Source organism: Jaculus jaculus, chromosome 2 (assembly GCF_020740685.1).
Source record: "Jaculus jaculus isolate mJacJac1 chromosome 2, mJacJac1.mat.Y.cur, whole genome shotgun sequence".
Lineage (NCBI taxonomy): Eukaryota > Metazoa > Chordata > Mammalia > Rodentia > Dipodidae > Jaculus > Jaculus jaculus.
In genome coordinates, this window is record NC_059103.1 from 55,569,776 (window position 1) to 55,586,603 (window position 16,828).

Sequence of the window (16,828 nt, forward strand, 5' to 3'; positions counted from 1 at the left end):
CTCTGGAATACAATTTTTACAGTGGCAGACAGGTGTCATGCTTTCCTCCTCTGTGATAGCGGTCATGGAACAAAAGACACTTTAACAAGTGAAAGGCATGAGACATTTATTTGATCAAAGTGTACATAACTTGAGAGCCTTCAGAAATGAGGAGCCAAGGACCAGAAAAAAATCTATTTTGGGGTACTGTGTGGCAATGTGATTTCTCCCAGAGCAAATGATTCAAAGGGGAAACCTGGTTGGCCTTTCCAGATTCTTCTGACTTCTCTCTGCAGCATTCCTTGTTTCTAGGTGTGGAGGCCTGGACTGCTATCTAACAAGTTAGGTTAGAGAATTTCTACATGGGCAGCTCCAGGGTAGAATGGTTAGGGGATGTTAGAGGAGTATTTCTCCTCATTATGCCTTGCTTTACAGAAAAGTGCTTCTTGTTCCTATAAACAAATGGGGTTATTTTACCCTAAATAAAAACATAGGTGAAAATTTTCATGACATGGGGTTTTTGTTATGATTTTTAATATAACATAAAAAGGTAAAAATGAATGAACTGAATTTCATCAAAGTTAAAACCTATTAAATAACACTATTAAAAGAGTAGAAAATCAATCCATAAAATTCAAAAATATATTTGAAAGTCATTTATCTAAAAAAGAAAAAAAATTTACAGAGGGGCTGGAGAGATTGCTCAGTGATTAAAGGAGCTTTTTTGTAAACTTGAAGTTTCTTAATTGACTCCTCAGTACCCACATAACGCCATATGTACAAAGTGGCACATGTATCTGCAGTTTGCAGTGGCAAAAGGTCCCAGCTCACCCATACTTTCTCTCTCTCTCTCTCTCAAATTACATATATATATGTGTGTGTGTATGTGTATATATATATATATATATATATATATATATATATATATATATAAATGTCGGATCTCACTCTAGTCCAGGCTAACATGGAACATACTCTGTAGTCCCAGGCTGACCTCGAATTCATAGAGATCCACTGACCTCTGCTTCTTGAGTGCTGAGATTACAGGCATGCACAGCACTCCTGGCAATGGAATTATTTTTTTAAAGAATACCCAGAATATATAAATAAATACTAAAATTCAACAAAAGCAACAACAAAACAACCTAATAGTAATATACAAATGGCCAATGAGCCAAAGAAAAGATGCTCCACCATGCTAGTACTAGGAAATGCAGCTCAGAACTACTTTATGCACATTCATGTGGTTATTTCAGAAATAAAGAAACACATAAGTTGATGAAACATCAGAACCCTTGGGCACTGTTGGTGGTAAAGTGCAACAGTACAACCTCTGTGGACAACATGGGGTGGGGGAAATAAGTGCAGAATTACATATCAAGCAATTGCTCTTCTGAATATACACCTAAAGAATTAAGAGCAAAAGTTGGAAATTCATTTGTACAACTACTCTGAGAGCAGCATTACTAACAAGTGGTGAATATAGAAACCACCAAAGGTCTATCAAGGGATGGACAGAAAAAATGTGATCATATACCTTCATATCAAATTTAATTCAGCCATAGAAATAATGCAGACTGTGGCTACTGGGTCCTGCTCATCTCTTAATACTCCTGCCTCTTTTTACTGTTGCAATGGGAATGAAATCTTAATGTTTCTGTGGGAGGTGACAATATTCAACCCATGGCAGGAGTTGCTTTCACTGGCTCAGAAAACAGAATGGAGGATGCAGGACTTTGGGGGAGGAAGAGGAGTAAATAGTGATGAATAAGTACAGAATTTCAGTTTAGAGGACTACAGATCCATGGAGGTTAATAGTTGCAAAAAAATGTACATATTTCTAATGTCACTAAATTACACATCAGACATGGTTAAAATGTTCATTTCAGGCTGGAGAGATGGCTTACCAGTTAAGGTGCTGGCCTGCAAAGCCTAATAATCCAGGTTCAATTCTCCAGTACCCATGTAAGCGAGATGCACAAGGTGGTGCATATGTCTGGAGTTTGTAGTGGCTAGAGGCCCATAGTGCACCCATTTTCTCTCAACCTCTTTCTTAAATAATAAACATTTAAATGTCCACTTTTATATATACATAGAATATATATACATTTTTCTCTGTATATATTATCACAATGAAAAAAGTCTGATTTTGTATCTAAACAGGTTATCAATTAAGTCATAAGTTGCTGAAGTAGGCTTGTAAATGAGAACATAATGTGTCCATTTTTCAAATTGGAGCATGCTTTAAAAATAGTTTTTGGAATGAATGTGACAAGATTTTTCCTGAAAAGTGTTTTCCACAAAGACTCTGATATTTTTGTTTTGTTTGTTTTGTTTTTCAAGGTAGGGTCTCACTCTGGCTCAGGCTGACCTGGAATTAACTATGTATTCTCAGGGTGGCCAAGAACTCATGGCAATCCTCCTATTTCTGCCTCCTGAGTGCTGGGATTAAAGGCGTGTGCCACCACACCTGGCAAGACTATGATTTTTATGTTACTAAATAACTTTCTTTAAAACATTTCTAGGTTATGTTCTTTAATTCCTCAATTATAAAAAGTGGTATCTACATATTATAGATTTATATATATTTCCTCAACCCAAACCATTTTCCATACTTTATGTCATAAATTCTAACATTAAATGGTATGAAAGTAAATTCCATAAATTAAATCTTGAGTCAGAAACTGAGGAAAACAATGAAAAACACAGAGATGGGAATGAAAGCAGTGTCTAAGTTACTCAGTCTTCTCTCCTTTAACTCATATCTGTTGGTTGTGCTAAAAAAACAGCAGAGGAGAAACCATTCCAGAATGAGTAGACAGAAAAGATGCATTATAAGTGCCAGATGGCCTCAGGAGACCCCTCACCTCTATATGTTCCTTTTCCCACTTAAGACTTGGCCTTGACGATGTCTTCCTTGTTTGGGGACCACCTAAAGATTCTTGTGAGACCCAGCTGTGTTCCACCCTGACACTGGGAGAGAACACACTCTAGCATATTTATTCCCACCAAGTCTCACCTTACGTGTGACTGAACAGAACCTTCTAGACTAAAATATACTTGTCCACAGCACTGTAGATTATTTTAGCCCAAAACCCTAATTCTAAAGAAAAGCCAAGGTTAGGCTGAAAATCCATACAGGGTTGATTTGGAAGCTTATTTCCTAAGCCCACTAAGCATTCTGTGAAAGCACTTTGCTGATCCAAGGCCTCCAGGGTGCACCCTGCTTTCTTTTGACATACTTCCCCACATAACACTATGGCACCCCCCCCCAACACACACCCAGACCTCCAGGACAGGGTGGGACCCAACCTTAGTACGTGCCTGGAGATCAGAGCCCGGAGGCCCAGTCCAGTTTCTCACTTAGCCAATTGCAGGGAGGGGCAGGAGGCAGAGACAGTGTCCCCAAGCTATAGACTTTGACTTTAAAATCTGAGCTCAAGTGCAGCTGGGTCAGATCCTTGGATCTCAGCCAACTCTGAAGTCGGCAGAGTGCTCTTGGGCAGTGGCAGACACCCGAGGTAAGCTTCCCTGGCTTGGGAAATGTGAAGAAGAAATCTAGGGATACCTTGGGGGATGCAGGCAGGAACTTCCAAGAGTGAGCAAATCTCTTCCACCTCAGCAGCATCAGTGTGGGGCAGGGAAGAAGGGTGGACGGAAAAATCCAAGGAGAGAGAACTAGATCTCTCAGGGGTTTCCGACTGTATAAGGTCCAGGTGAGTGCAAATCTCAATCTGGCCACAGGAAAGGTCAGGTTGTCCCCTTTACACTGGCTGCTGTACCCATCACTCCTCTTGCACATCTCTGTCAGGTAAAACTCTCTGGTTTCAGCTGGCATGTGCAGAGGGGAGCATGTCCCAGCAAAGCCCTATCTGGAGTGTTGAACTGTATTGTTCAATACCTTCCACAAAACCCTACGTCTGGCCTGCCCTAGTATTAGTCCTACACCGATGGTTGTAATTTCCAGTGGCTTGACTGTGTGACTTTTTTCCTGATTAAAGTAGTGAGTGGGGATTTTGAAGGTACAGCCCCTAGTGTATGGCAGAATGATTAGCAGCTATTGTCCCTTCCAGATTCTCTATAGGATGGACATTCTAGAAAGAGTTCCAGTGGGGAAGAGCCAAGACATAGCTCTTCTCATGCATATTAGCCAAATAAGTGTCAATTTTCCCCCAATTCTTGGGAATTTCTATCTGTACTTGGGATGAGATGTGACAGTAGTATAGTTTTAAAAAATATTTTGTTTACTTTTATTTGTTTATTTGAGAGTGACGAATGGAGAGAGAAAGAGGCAGAGAGAGAGACAGACAGAATGGGCGTGCCAGGGCCACCAGCCACTGCAAACGAATTCCAGATGTGTGCGCCCTCTTGTGCAGTTGATTAACGTAGGTCCTGGGGAATTGAGCCTCGAACCAGGGTCCTTAGGCTTCATAGGCAAGTGCTCAACTGCTAAGCCATCTCTCCAGCCCAGTAATATAGTTTTTCTTAGGTGACCTCAGTACCATTGGTACAAATCCTAGGTCAATTACATGTTAGGTCTTTAGCTGTTGCTTTAAGTTTTGGAACCACAGGGTATATCCAACCTATATGATGAGCTGACTCCACAGTACACATTCTCTTCTACTCCTGGAGCACTGAAAAGTTGATCTTCATTTTGGTGGACTGAGAAAATACCTCCACATGTCTTCTTTAATGAAATCACATTCTTACACTTTTTCACACAACCTTTGGTAAATACTTGGTAGTCTTCTTTCTTAGGTGGGTGTAAAAGGAGGGGGGTATTAGAAACATTGGTCTAATAAGACTCTCATTTCTCTTCCCTGTTTAGGTTTTTCAGACATGATTCCAATTCTCCTACTGACATTCTGCTTGGGAATAGCCACAGCTGCTCCCACATTTGATCACAATTTGGATGCTCAATGGCGCCAGTGGAAGATAAAATATGGAAAAATATACAGACCGGTCAGTAACATGGAAACTGTCCAGAGGAGCCTAGGCAGACCTTGCTGTGGGTTATAGCACAGGTTCCAGAAGCCAGATTTTACTAAAGCATAGTTCATTGATACCCATGCGAACCAAATATGGGACACATCCCTATTGTCACTGAGCATGAGGAATGGCTTCCTAAAGTATACAGAGTGAGCTGGCTATGTTGAAGCAGGTCTACCCAGTGAGCTTGTGTGGGACTTGGAATAGAAAGATTTTGGGGGGTAAAGAGATGGCTCAATGGTCAAAGATAAAGTATCAATTATATTCATTTCTAGTATGTGGAAACATATAAAAGAGAAGTATGGGAGAAGAATATGAAAATAATTGAGCAGCACAACAAGGAATATAGAGAGGGAAAGCACAGCTACACTTTGGGGATGAATGCCTTTGGTGACATGGTAAGTGTGACATGGATTGCTTCTCTGCTTCTCTTCAGTGCTCTCCCTCTCTCTCTCTCTCTCTCTCTATATATATATATATATATATATATATATGCATATGTGTATAAATTTTCACTTTCACAAATGTATATGATGCATTGCTCTTTAGTTCTATACAAGTAACCTATTGCTTTTTTATGTTTTATTTACTGTTCCTTAAAGACTCTTCAAGAATACAATAAAGTGCTAACTGGCTTTCAAAGCCAGAAGCTCGAGAATGGCAAAGTGTTCCAAAAAACTGTGTTTGGTGACGTACCTAAATTCTTGGACTGGAGTACAAAAGGCTATGTGAATCCTGTGAGGGATCAGGTATGGCAGTGTCACATTCTCACCTTTTGTTGCCCACAGGGGACCCAAGAAGGAATACATGTCCTTTCCTTGGTTCAGATGTGGAGTGACATGCACTTTACTCATTTGTATTCAGTTCTGAGAATTGTTGCAAGACTCTGGCTACTGGTTTTGTGAATGACAGCCTTTTCTTCCCTGTTTAGGGTCCTTGTGGCTCTTGTTGGGCTTTTAGCGCAAGTGGTGCCTTAGAAGGACAACTTTTCCGGAAAACTGGCAAACTGATCTCGCTGAGTGTACAGAACCTAGTGGACTGCTCTCGACCTCAAGGCAACTTAGGGTGCCAAGGTGGCCTGATGCCTCATGCCTTCCAGTATATAAAGGACAATGGTGGCCTAGACACAGAGAAATCCTATCCCTATGAAGCACGGGTAAATGGAACACCTGTGGTGGTGGCAATCTAGCTTTAGGAGGGGGAGGGGAATTAAAGAGATAGCCTGGGAACTGCCAGATTCACATTAAGAAGGGAGCATCTGTCTTTGTAATCAAAATGGTGCTGTCATTACATTATCAGCCTTTATGCAGTTCTCTGAGGTCAGGGCTTCCATGGAGCTGTTCTTGGTTCTACAAAACAATGTGGAAACCACTCCACCTATACTACAGAGTTCTCTGTGAACATTCCTTATGCACAGGAAGACCTATGAGATTTTACTGCAGATACGAGTTAATCCTCACTTTCAAATTGGCCATAGCATTTCCTGCCTGGGATGATTTATTGAAGCACAGTCTGGGATCCTCAGCTGCACAGTGCTGAGTTCTGCGGTTGTAATTCATGTTCCCAGGAGGTGGATGGTGGTAACCAAGTCTCTTCTGTCTTTGCCTTTGCAAGGAGGGACCCTGCAGGTACAGACCTGAGAACTCCGCTATTAATGTAACAGGCTTTGTGCAAATCCCAGTGGATGAAAAGGTGCTTATGAATGCTGTGGCAACCGTGGGACCCATCTCTGTAGGTGTTGATGCTAACCATGTGAAGTTTCAGTTCTATAAGAGTGGTAAGTATATTTCCTTCTCAGAATTAAAGAAAAGTTCTATTATCATCATAGCATGTCAATTTGATGGCTGCTTTAGTCGGTAAAATTTGATGTAAATATTTGGGGTCCATAGGTCTTGCATTCTGTATGTACAGTATTGACTTGTATTGCCTCCATTTAACATAACTTGAAGCACATCTCCATTAATGTGAGGACTTCATCATTTTTATAATTAACCACATAATTATTGTGTGACTTAATTTACTTCAACTTTCTCCAGTAGTTGGAGCTTGACATTATTGTATTTTTAAAATACAATTTGTTTTAGTTGATTTTCCTTGTAATCTCCCTGATGCCCCTATCTCCCGGTATCCTCCCCACTCCTTTCTGCTTATGTGCCCCATGTGTCCTTTTGCCCTTTTTTTGTAATCTCTTCCTACTTCTCTTGGTTAAAACTCTAGGTTTTTAGGTTTTACCTCCCTTTATATACATGGATAGAGAGATATTACAAACTAGAATCCACATATGAGAGACAACATGAGATGTTGAATTTTGAGTTTGGATCACCTCAATAAAATTCCAGATCCACCCATATTCCAATTTTTTTTTTTTTTTTTTTGAGATAGGGTCTCACTCTGGTCCAGGCTGACCTGGAATTAACTCTGTAGTCTCAGGGTGGCCTTGAACTCACGGCGATCCTCCTACCTCTGCCTCCCGAGTGCTGGGATTAAAGGTGTGCGCCACCATGCCTGGCCAAAAAATTTTATAGGTTTGATTTTTGTAACTGCTGAGTAGCATTCCATTATGTATATGCACCACATTTTAATTATCCATTCATGTATTGATGAGCAATCAATGGTTGCTTCCATTTCCTAGGAACATTATTGTGATGAATATGGATATGTTCATTTCTTTTGTTGTAGAATGTAGAGTCCTTGTACACCCAGATGTATGGCCAGCAGTTATAAAGCAATAGCAGTTCTGTTTCTAATTTTTTGAGAAACCTTCATATTGATTTCCATAATAGCTACATTAGTTTGCATTTTCACCAGCAACGAATACATGTTTCTCTTTTCCTGCACCCTTACCAGAATTTGTTTGCAGTTTTCCTATGGATAGCCATTCTGAATTCAATATGTAGTCTCCGGCTGGCCTTGAATTCACAGCAATCCTACCACGTCAGGCTCCCAAGTGCTGGGATAAATGGTGTGTACCACTTTTCCTGGCTGATTTATTATTTTTTGACACTTACTTTTTGCAGTTCATATTAAATTTTTATTATTAGCCCCTGACTGAAGTTTCGCTGAAGTAAAGATTCTATACCACTGTGTAGACTATCTGTTCACTTTGCATATGGTTTCTTTTGCTTTGAAGAAACACTTTAATTCTTGGGGCTATTGCCTATGCTATTGGAGTTCTATTCAAAAAGTTCTTGCCTATGCCTATATTTTCAAGTATATTCCCTATGTTAGCCTGTAGCAGTTTTAGCTTAAGTCCAGTTTTAGCTTAAGGCCTTTGATCCAGAGTGAAGGATATGGATTCAATTTCATTTTTCTATAGGTGAATATGCAATTTTGCCACTAGCATTTGTTGAATAGGTTATGTTTTCCCCACAGAGTGCTTTTTGGCTCATTGGACAAAAATTAGGTGGCCAGAGATGTCTGGGTTTATTTCTGGGTCCTTATTCTGCTTGATTCATCTGTTTTGGCACCAGTACCATGTTTTCTCTGCATTATCACTCACTAGAATTATTTGAGGACAGTATTATGATACCACCAGCTGTATTCTTCCTTCTTAGGATTGTTTTGGCCATTTATAGTACTTTTATGTTTCTATATGAATTCTTAGATTTTGTGTTTGTTTGTTGTTCCAATTCACTGAAGAACATTGGAATTTTGATGGAGATTGTGTTGAATCTACAAATTTCTTAATATTGCCATTTTTATAACATTAATTCTTCCAATCCAGGAGCATGAAAGATCTTTCCATTATCTAGTATCCTCTTTAGTTTCTGTTTTCAGTCTCTTGAAGTTTTTATTGTAGAGCTCTTTTACAATCTTTAGTTTTATTCCTATGCACATAATTTTTTGGAGATTTTATGAGTGGGATATTTTTATTTCTTCCTTTGCAAGTTAATTATTGGTATGTATGAAAGCTACTGACTTTTGTGTTTATTTTGGATCCTGTCACTTAACTGAAGTGTTTGTTAGAAGATTTTCAAGATTTCTTTAAAAATTTCTTCAAGGTAGGACTTTGTACTAGCTCAGGCTGACCTGGAATTCACTATGTAGTCTCATGGTGTCCTTGAAATCCTAGTGATCCTCCTACCTGTGCCTCCCAAGTGCTGGGACCAGAGGTGTGGACCACCATGCCCAGCTGATTTTCAAGATTTTTAATGGAGATATTATCTTTGTAATTTAGTCTTTTTTTTTATGAGCCTCTTGATTCAAGTAGTTTTATGTTCTATGTTGTTTCCCTAGACTGACATTGTAAGAGTAGATGTACAAGATTTCCTATATACATTGAAGCAAGTAGATTTACAAAAGGATTTATGCTAACTTGTGTTTCTGCTAGATGACAGGTTATATCCCTACCTTGAAAGCAATCCATTGATAGGAATGGATCTTATTATTCTTTTTATTTTAAACATTTTTTAAATTTTCTTATTAATTAGTTTAGTACTCATTGAATACAGTCAAGTGGTACCATTGCTTATTCTTATGTGGAGTTGATGTCACTCCAGTAAACTCAGAAATGCTCCCTTTATTGCTGGTGACAACATGTCATTATCATGTCACTAGACCCTTTCACTCCAGCTTTGATTTTATTTTCCAGGCATCTATTATAACCCAGACTGTAGCAGTATTAAACTGGATCATGCTGTCCTGGCAGTTGGCTATGGCTTTGAAGGAAAAGAATCACATGGCAGTAAATACTGGTTCATCAAGAACAGGTATCAATTGCCAAAGTTATTTATATTTCAAATTCCAAAGGGAATTATCATTTACAGCACTATTTTGATATAAGTACTAGAAATATTAATCCCACTGTGGTTGAACAAAACATAATCAGTATGCTGTTATATTAAGATTCTGCCCTAGGCTTCCCAGGGTATTGACATGTTGAATTTCTAAAGATCTGACAGAGTTTTTAACTCTTCACCACATGTGGGCTAGAAGATACCCTATCCTTTCTCTACCTTTGATGTTTAAGGTCCTGTGTAAGGTTACTGCTTGTACTCAGGGTACAACATCTAGCTTTGCCCTTTCTGTTAAGTGTGGTCTCTGGCATAGTGTTGAAATGAGGTGGTGGTGTAATAAATCCATTGTGTTTTAATCTTTGTATTAAATGGAAAAAATTTCTTCTTTCAGCTGGGGTACATCATGGGGCATGAATGGCTACATGAAGTTAGCCAAAGACAGGAATAACCACTGTGGAATTGCCAGAGATGCCAGCTACCCCATTCTGTGAGCTACAGGACCATGACAAGGAAGAATATAGGACTGAAGACAGCATGTGCAGAGAAGGGACTTCTCTTTCACACCAACCAGCTTGCGTTTGGTGGGATACAATACTTGAGTCATTGAAAGTACAAATTGTGAGATGTATCGTCTAGTAAAACATTACTATTAATTTAAATATGCCATAAACTCCCTTGTAAATGAATCCTCACTGACTTTTTTACATCTTCTAAAATAAAATGAATTTAAAATGTAGTGTTCTGGTTTATTTTTGTTTTATTGATGTGCCTTTCTATACTCCAACATGTAGTTTCAGCATGAATGCATAACTGTACGTGGTAATTGCATGTAAAAGAGAAAGTAGGTGGCTCTTCTGAATATGCAGTCAATAGTTGGGCAGTGTTTGTTTCCAGAGATCTATCAAACATGGTATGAAATGCTACACAGAAATTTCTAGAAATTTCTACTTTAATTCACATCCATTTAATTCAAAGAAAATTAATTCATAAATATTTGATTACTTGTCATTCTGTGTAGCAAGATGGTACCTCTTGTTGTTCCTCTGTGTTGCTTTGGAGACACAAACCTTCCTTTGCCCAGCACAACACTGTACTAGGAGCACTTTGGTTGTGTAGAAGCCACCCTAGTGATCAGGTCTGCTGCCACAGGATTGCAGTGCATGCTAGTGACGCTTTCCTAACTAAACAGTGCCCCACATGCAAGAGGAGTGGTTTCTGATATGTCTGCTGTTATAATTTTCTATTGTGTTTGCTGGTGACTCTTTTACTCTCTTAGCATGCCTCATGGATATGCTTAAAATAGGCATGTTTTTATAGGGAAAAACTACCAATATATATAATCTACAAGCTGAAACATGACTGCAGGCAAATACCTTAACCACTATGCCATCCCTCCATTTCTTTTAAAAACATTGATTAATTTATTTATTATGGCAAGCCCAATAGACTGACCTGTTTTTAATGAGAGAGGAAAAAGAAGAAAAACAATTGGCATCCCAGGGCCTCAGCCTGTGTAATTGAACTCCAGACATGTGCACCACCTTCAGCATCTGGCTTACATGGGTACTGGGGATTAAATCTAGGTCCTTAAGCTTCACAGACAAGTGTTTTACCCACTAAGCCATCTCTCCAGCCCTTCCTTCCCTTTTGTCTTAGAAATCCTTTCCTGCCTACTACCCACTGAAAACTAAGAATGTGTGTTTGATTATGTACTCACCCAGAATAAAGGACATCAAAGGTAAGTTTACTGCTGGTATATAACAAGACTTCGTGGATCGGTTAGTGTTTCAGAAATGCCATGTGAGAAGAGGAACTGCTGACAAGAGATCACAGCTTTGTCATCCTTTTTTGCAACACTTCGTGAACCTGCTGAGAACTGTGCTTAGATGAAGAACCTGGGATCATCTGCCAATTGATCTTGTTTTCCTATCCTAGATTCCCAAGTATTTTGTAGCATACCTATTGTGACATTATGTTTACCATCCTGAAATAATATCTATACTTAAGAATGTGTCTATACAGGTATTTGTGGATAATCAACATAATATCCTAACTGGATTTAACAAATTCATTGAAGGAAAATGCTAATGCTAAAAGTCTTTTATTTACTATATAAATGCCAGGATGTAAGGCATGAGATTAAGTGATATAGGCAGATTCTTGTAATTTAATACAGAAATCATGGATACTGAGCTGAATACCAAAGTAGTGTGGTAATGTCAGGTTCAGAAATAAAGGCTTAGTGGATGTTTCCAAGATGGTGGAATAGGGAGGTCATTCATTTATATATTCTCATAGCAATGAAAATTTTGTACCCATGCACAGAGAAAAGCTTTTCAGAGTCTTTACACTCAAGTAGAAGGCTGTGAAACTATTGTAGATACAATGCTAGAAGAACCATTTGGAGAGTGTAAACCCCATACTAGGTGTCTCGTTATTTATCATGCTCCTGGTTTCACCAAAAGACTTGCTATCAGTCTTTTTGGGTGTACACTTGTACAGCAGGGACAAGCTGAGCAGCTTGTGAAGAAGATCGTGAGACCAGCCATGAAACTCTGGTACAACTGTAGGCACAACTGTAGTGAGTGAATTCAACACCCCAAAGTCACCAAATGAAAGGCCAGCCCAGCAAAAAAAAAAAAAAAACAAACAAACAAAAAAAAACAGGTATTTGGATATTAAATGACATCACAGAGCAAATGGACTAACAGACATCTACAGAAGATTTCATATAATACACTTCATAAGTGGACTGAAGGACATGTCATCCAAGTGCTGCAGAATACACATTCTTTTGGGCAGCATTCTCTAAAATAGACTATATATTAGGAAACAAAGCAAATCTTAATAAATACAGGAAAATTTAAATAATTCATGCACTCTATCTGATTACAACAGAATAAAACTGAAAATCAATAGCAAGAAAGACTATTGAACTTACACAAACTCATGGAAAAATAAATACCACTATGAATAATGAATGGGTCACTGAAGAAATCAAGAAGGAAATAAAAATACACTGTAGGTGATGTGTTGTGGAAGGACAAGCTGGTCTCAGTGGTAGTCACATTCTCTCACAAAGTCAAGAAACCTGAAGGAAAAGACAGCAGGGACCAGCTGAGTGGCTCCTGAGGAAGAGGATCACTGGAACCAGCTATGCAGCTCCTCTACAACTTCAGGCACACTCCACAGCCTCCCCTTCCCCAACTGCCAGTGCCTGCAACCACCAGAGACCTGGGGAAGAGCAGCTACACAGCAGCCATCACAGGCAAACAGAGTAGCAGACCCACAGACCCAGCCGGCCCAGCTGAGCCCACAGTGCAGTAAAGAGGGACTAAAGTGGACACACAGCATAGCTGAGACCAAAACCATCCTAAAAGGTAGTAACAAGGCCTATTTATACCATGTCAGCACCTGACCCAAAAGACTGGTATATAGGCCTGTACTGGAAGTGCTAATCACACCTTTCAAGTCAGGACAGGGTATGTGCTAGATCTGACTGATAGTCAGCTTTGCCATCTTTAAATAAGCTATATTTTGAGGTTGTTTTTTGTTGCTACCTTATTTATGGCAACTTTGTCCTTTTCTTCTGTTATTTATGGGGGCAGGGACTCACTCAACCACAGGCTGATATGGAACCCTTCACAAACCAGAAATCTCAGCTTCCCAGTTGACAGGTCAGACCTTTGAACCAGTAAGATCTTGGCCCCTCCAGGGTCATCCTCTTGATTTGGGTCTCTTTACACACTTGAGTCTGATAACAGGCCTCAAACTGGATATCTGAACCACATAAAGGATGTTGCCCACCTGGCCCAGCCTTCTTCCTTGTGATATCACCTCCCCAAGAACACATGTAAGTCTCTCTCCCCCCTTTCTCAGCTACACTAGGAATTTTGGCCTGGGTATTTTTCTGCTTGCCTCTTATGCTTTGGGGTAATTTCTCACTTTGATTACTTGAATTTTTTTTTCTTAAATCTCTGAGCCCTTCACTATTTCTTAATTCTTGCTGGTCTTCTTTTGAAGGGGAAAAGGGCAATTATAGCATCTCTTCTCACTCTTCCATCCTATGATGACCTATGTCTGTTTCATATAAATAGTGGGTCAGAGTCTCTTCCCTCTCTCAGCCTGGTAGGAGAGGGCCCTGTTACCTATCTGGGGACTCTTCTGTTCCGTACACACATATATTCTGTTTCCAAGTACTTTTTCCACATTGACTTTCTTCTAACTTCTGGGCTTCCATATGTGTATTTCCTCTAAAACCTGAGACTACCAAGTGTATAATTTCTCTAAACTCTGGGTCTACCTTGTTTGTAATATCTTTCAACTCTGGGTCTATCATGTGTGTAATAACTCTCTTGATTCCTTTACTACCCATTTTTCCAGCATGTGAACTGCCCAGTCCCTGCTTAGGTGTTTTCTCCCTGTTATTCGTAAGTTCTGAGTCCATCCCCCATTTGAATCTCTTAACTTTCTCCTTTGTGGAGGTGCAGGGCTGATTCTCTTATGTTCCCACTCATGTTGCCTCTAAATCCTTTAGCACTGGCTTCTAGGTCCTGTCTTTCCTGAGCATGTGTAACTGCTCTAGTCTCCTCCTAGATACCAATTTACCCTAATTAAAACTCATGATTCACAATTTCTTCCTAAATAAACTCAGTAATTCATAATTCATCCTCATTAAATCTGTCTTTTACCAATTCTTTGTTAAAATGGGATAGGAACCCAAGTTAGGCTCTCAAATCTTGGAGACCACTCCCGAACTTCGAAATCTTACATCAGTCCTCTGGACCTATCATCATTCACCTCGCGACACACAGACCCTACAGCCTAATGCTTTTCTAGTCTAACCCACTCTCAGGGTGGTTCTCTGGCACTCTAGGACAACATATTCCTCAATGGGTCAGCTTTGGAAACTTGGTTACACATTCTCATTTCTCAAGTGGGGACAGAACACCTGGGTTTTGATCCCTGTCCCTCACTCTTCATACAGGTAGCAGCTCATGTATGTCACCTAGTAATGGGGGTATCTGGGAAATATAAGACTATGATTCTGGCCTGGTCAAGCAAAATGAGAGAAAGCTATGCTGGGTATATGCTGGGTATGGGTCACTGCCTAAAGTTTATTTTCAGTACATACTTTCTTTTCATTAATCAATTTGTTAGAAATATTTTAAATTCACACCTTTTGTGAACAAAGGAATTCCAGAAAGTAACATCAGGACAATTAGCAGAAGCTATTTGAAGCCTCTATAAAATATTTTTGTTCTCTCTCCCTCATTGATTTACTCTTCCACATGAGTTAAACCTTCAGGCATACTCTTTGAAATATTAGCTTGGGTTAGGTTAGAAAGTAAACTTTTTTCCCAACTCCATGCATTTTTGAAAGTCATGGACAAATCACCTGTTTAATATATGATCACATACATACTAATTGTTTAAAGGAAGGCAACATTACACATAATATTTGCTGGAGGAGTGGGAGCTCACTCAGAAGCTCATGATTTTAGGTAAGCACTTTAACAACTAAATCACTTCCTGGTACTCATTTTTCCTTTTCTTACAACATGTGCTTTTTCAGAGCAATGCTGACCTCACTGAATGTGCTAGGAAATATTATCTGTGTAGTTTTCTCCAAAAGTTCTTTTTTCATTTTTAAATTTTTATTTATTTACTTGAGAGCAACAGAGAGAAAGAGGAAAGAAGGGAGGGAGAGAGAAAAGAGAGAGAAAAATGGGCATGCGAGGGCCTCCAGCCACTGCCAACAAACTCCAGACACATGCGCCCCCTTGTGCATCTGGCTAATGTGGGTCCTGGGGAATTGAGCCTCAAACTGGGGTCCTTAGGCTTTATAGGCAAGCGTTTAACCACTAAGCCATCTCTTCAGCCCTCTCCAGTAGTTCTTATAGAAATGGAATTACTTCTTCCTTAAGTGTTTGGCATGATTCACTACTAAAGTGACTGGGATCTGAAGTTTTCATGTGAAAATATTGTAATTATAATTGCATTTCATTAATAGATATAATACCATTCTATATAGATATATATTCATTACTAAAAATTTTATGATTTATGTAGTTCAAATATTTTTCAAAACTATTTATTTAACATGAAGATATACATAGTATGCCATCATTCTTTCAATACCCATGGCCTAGTATGTCACCTTTATCATTTCTGCTATTGACATTTTTTCTTCTAATTCCCAATAACTCTTTATAGAGGTGTATCAATTTTACAGAATTTTTTTCTGAAATACTCTTGGGACAGTTGGGGAGATAGACTTTTAGTTAAAGTGTTGCAGTCAGGTTTGCATTGCTGGTAGAAAACACCAACCAAAACGTTTTGGCTTACAGGCTCAAGGGGAAGCTCCACGATGACAGGGGAAAACAATGACATGAGCAGAGGGTAGAAATCACCCCCTGGCCACATCAGGTGGACAGGAGCAACAGGACAGTGTGCCAAACACTGGCAAGGGGAAACTGGCTATAATAGCCATAAGCCAACCCCCAACAAAACACTCCCTCCAGGAAACATTAATTCACTAATCCCCATCAGCTGGGAACCTACCAGTCACAACAACTTAAGTTTATGGGGGACACCTGAATCAAACCACCACATTCCACTACTGGCCCCCATAAATTGATAACCATACATGATGTCAAATACAATGTATTCATCCAACTTTAAAAAGTCCCCATAGTTGTTATCAATTCCAATGATGTTGAAACATCACCATAATTCAAGATCTTTTAACTGAACCATAACACCAAAAAACCCATAATGGCTCAGAATAAACATTCACACTACAAAAGATGGCATTTGGCATAGCAAAGAAACATCCAAGCAATACAAGATTTAAAACAACCAGGGCAAACATCAAACTCTGTAACCTGAAATCCAACAACTCTAGCCAGTGACAAATCTCCAAGTCCAATAACCCTAACCAGCAACAAGTCTTTGGAATTCCAATTCCACCCCTCCAGCTAGGCTAATCACAGTCCTGGTAAACTTCACCCGGGAATGGCAGCTTTCCTTAGCAGCCATCTCATGGTCCCAGCAACTCCACTGGGTCTCCACTGCAATCCACGGTTCATCCTCATGGCCCCATGGAGTCCCCATGCAGGCAT

General features: G+C 39.5%; 1 protein-coding gene across 2 annotated transcripts; it reads left to right on the plus strand.

Annotated features, from left to right (window-relative positions):
• The first annotated feature begins 4,818 nt into the window (after positions 1 to 4,818).
• LOC101599655 (procathepsin L-like) lies at positions 4,819 to 10,195 on the plus strand. Of its 2 annotated transcripts, XM_004656865.2 has the most exons (7): positions 4,819 to 4,941; positions 5,244 to 5,366; positions 5,571 to 5,717; positions 5,900 to 6,124; positions 6,583 to 6,745; positions 9,560 to 9,677; positions 10,096 to 10,195. In XM_004656865.2, exons 1-7 carry the CDS (start codon positions 4,819 to 4,821, stop codon positions 10,193 to 10,195), a joined length of 999 nt encoding a protein of 332 aa, XP_004656922.1. The 2 variants fall into 2 exon arrangements, with proteins under 2 accessions (XP_004656922.1, XP_044999916.1); XM_045143981.1 differs by lacking the exon at positions 9,560 to 9,677 and having other exon boundaries at positions 10,096 to 10,118.
• The last annotated feature ends 6,633 nt before the right edge of the window (positions 10,196 to 16,828 follow it).

Bases quoted from the DNA above. Each gene is read 5' to 3' on its own strand.
- LOC101599655 (XM_004656865.2), top strand. From the start codon at position 4,819: ATGATTCCAATTCTCCTACTGACATTCTGCTTGGGAATAGCCACAGCT. The intron at 5,367-5,570 runs GTAAGTGTGACA...TGTTCCTTAAAG, and splicing joins TGAATGCCTTTGGTGACATG to ACTCTTCAAGAATACAATAA. The intron at 5,718-5,899 runs GTATGGCAGTGT...TTCCCTGTTTAG, and splicing joins TGAATCCTGTGAGGGATCAG to GGTCCTTGTGGCTCTTGTTG.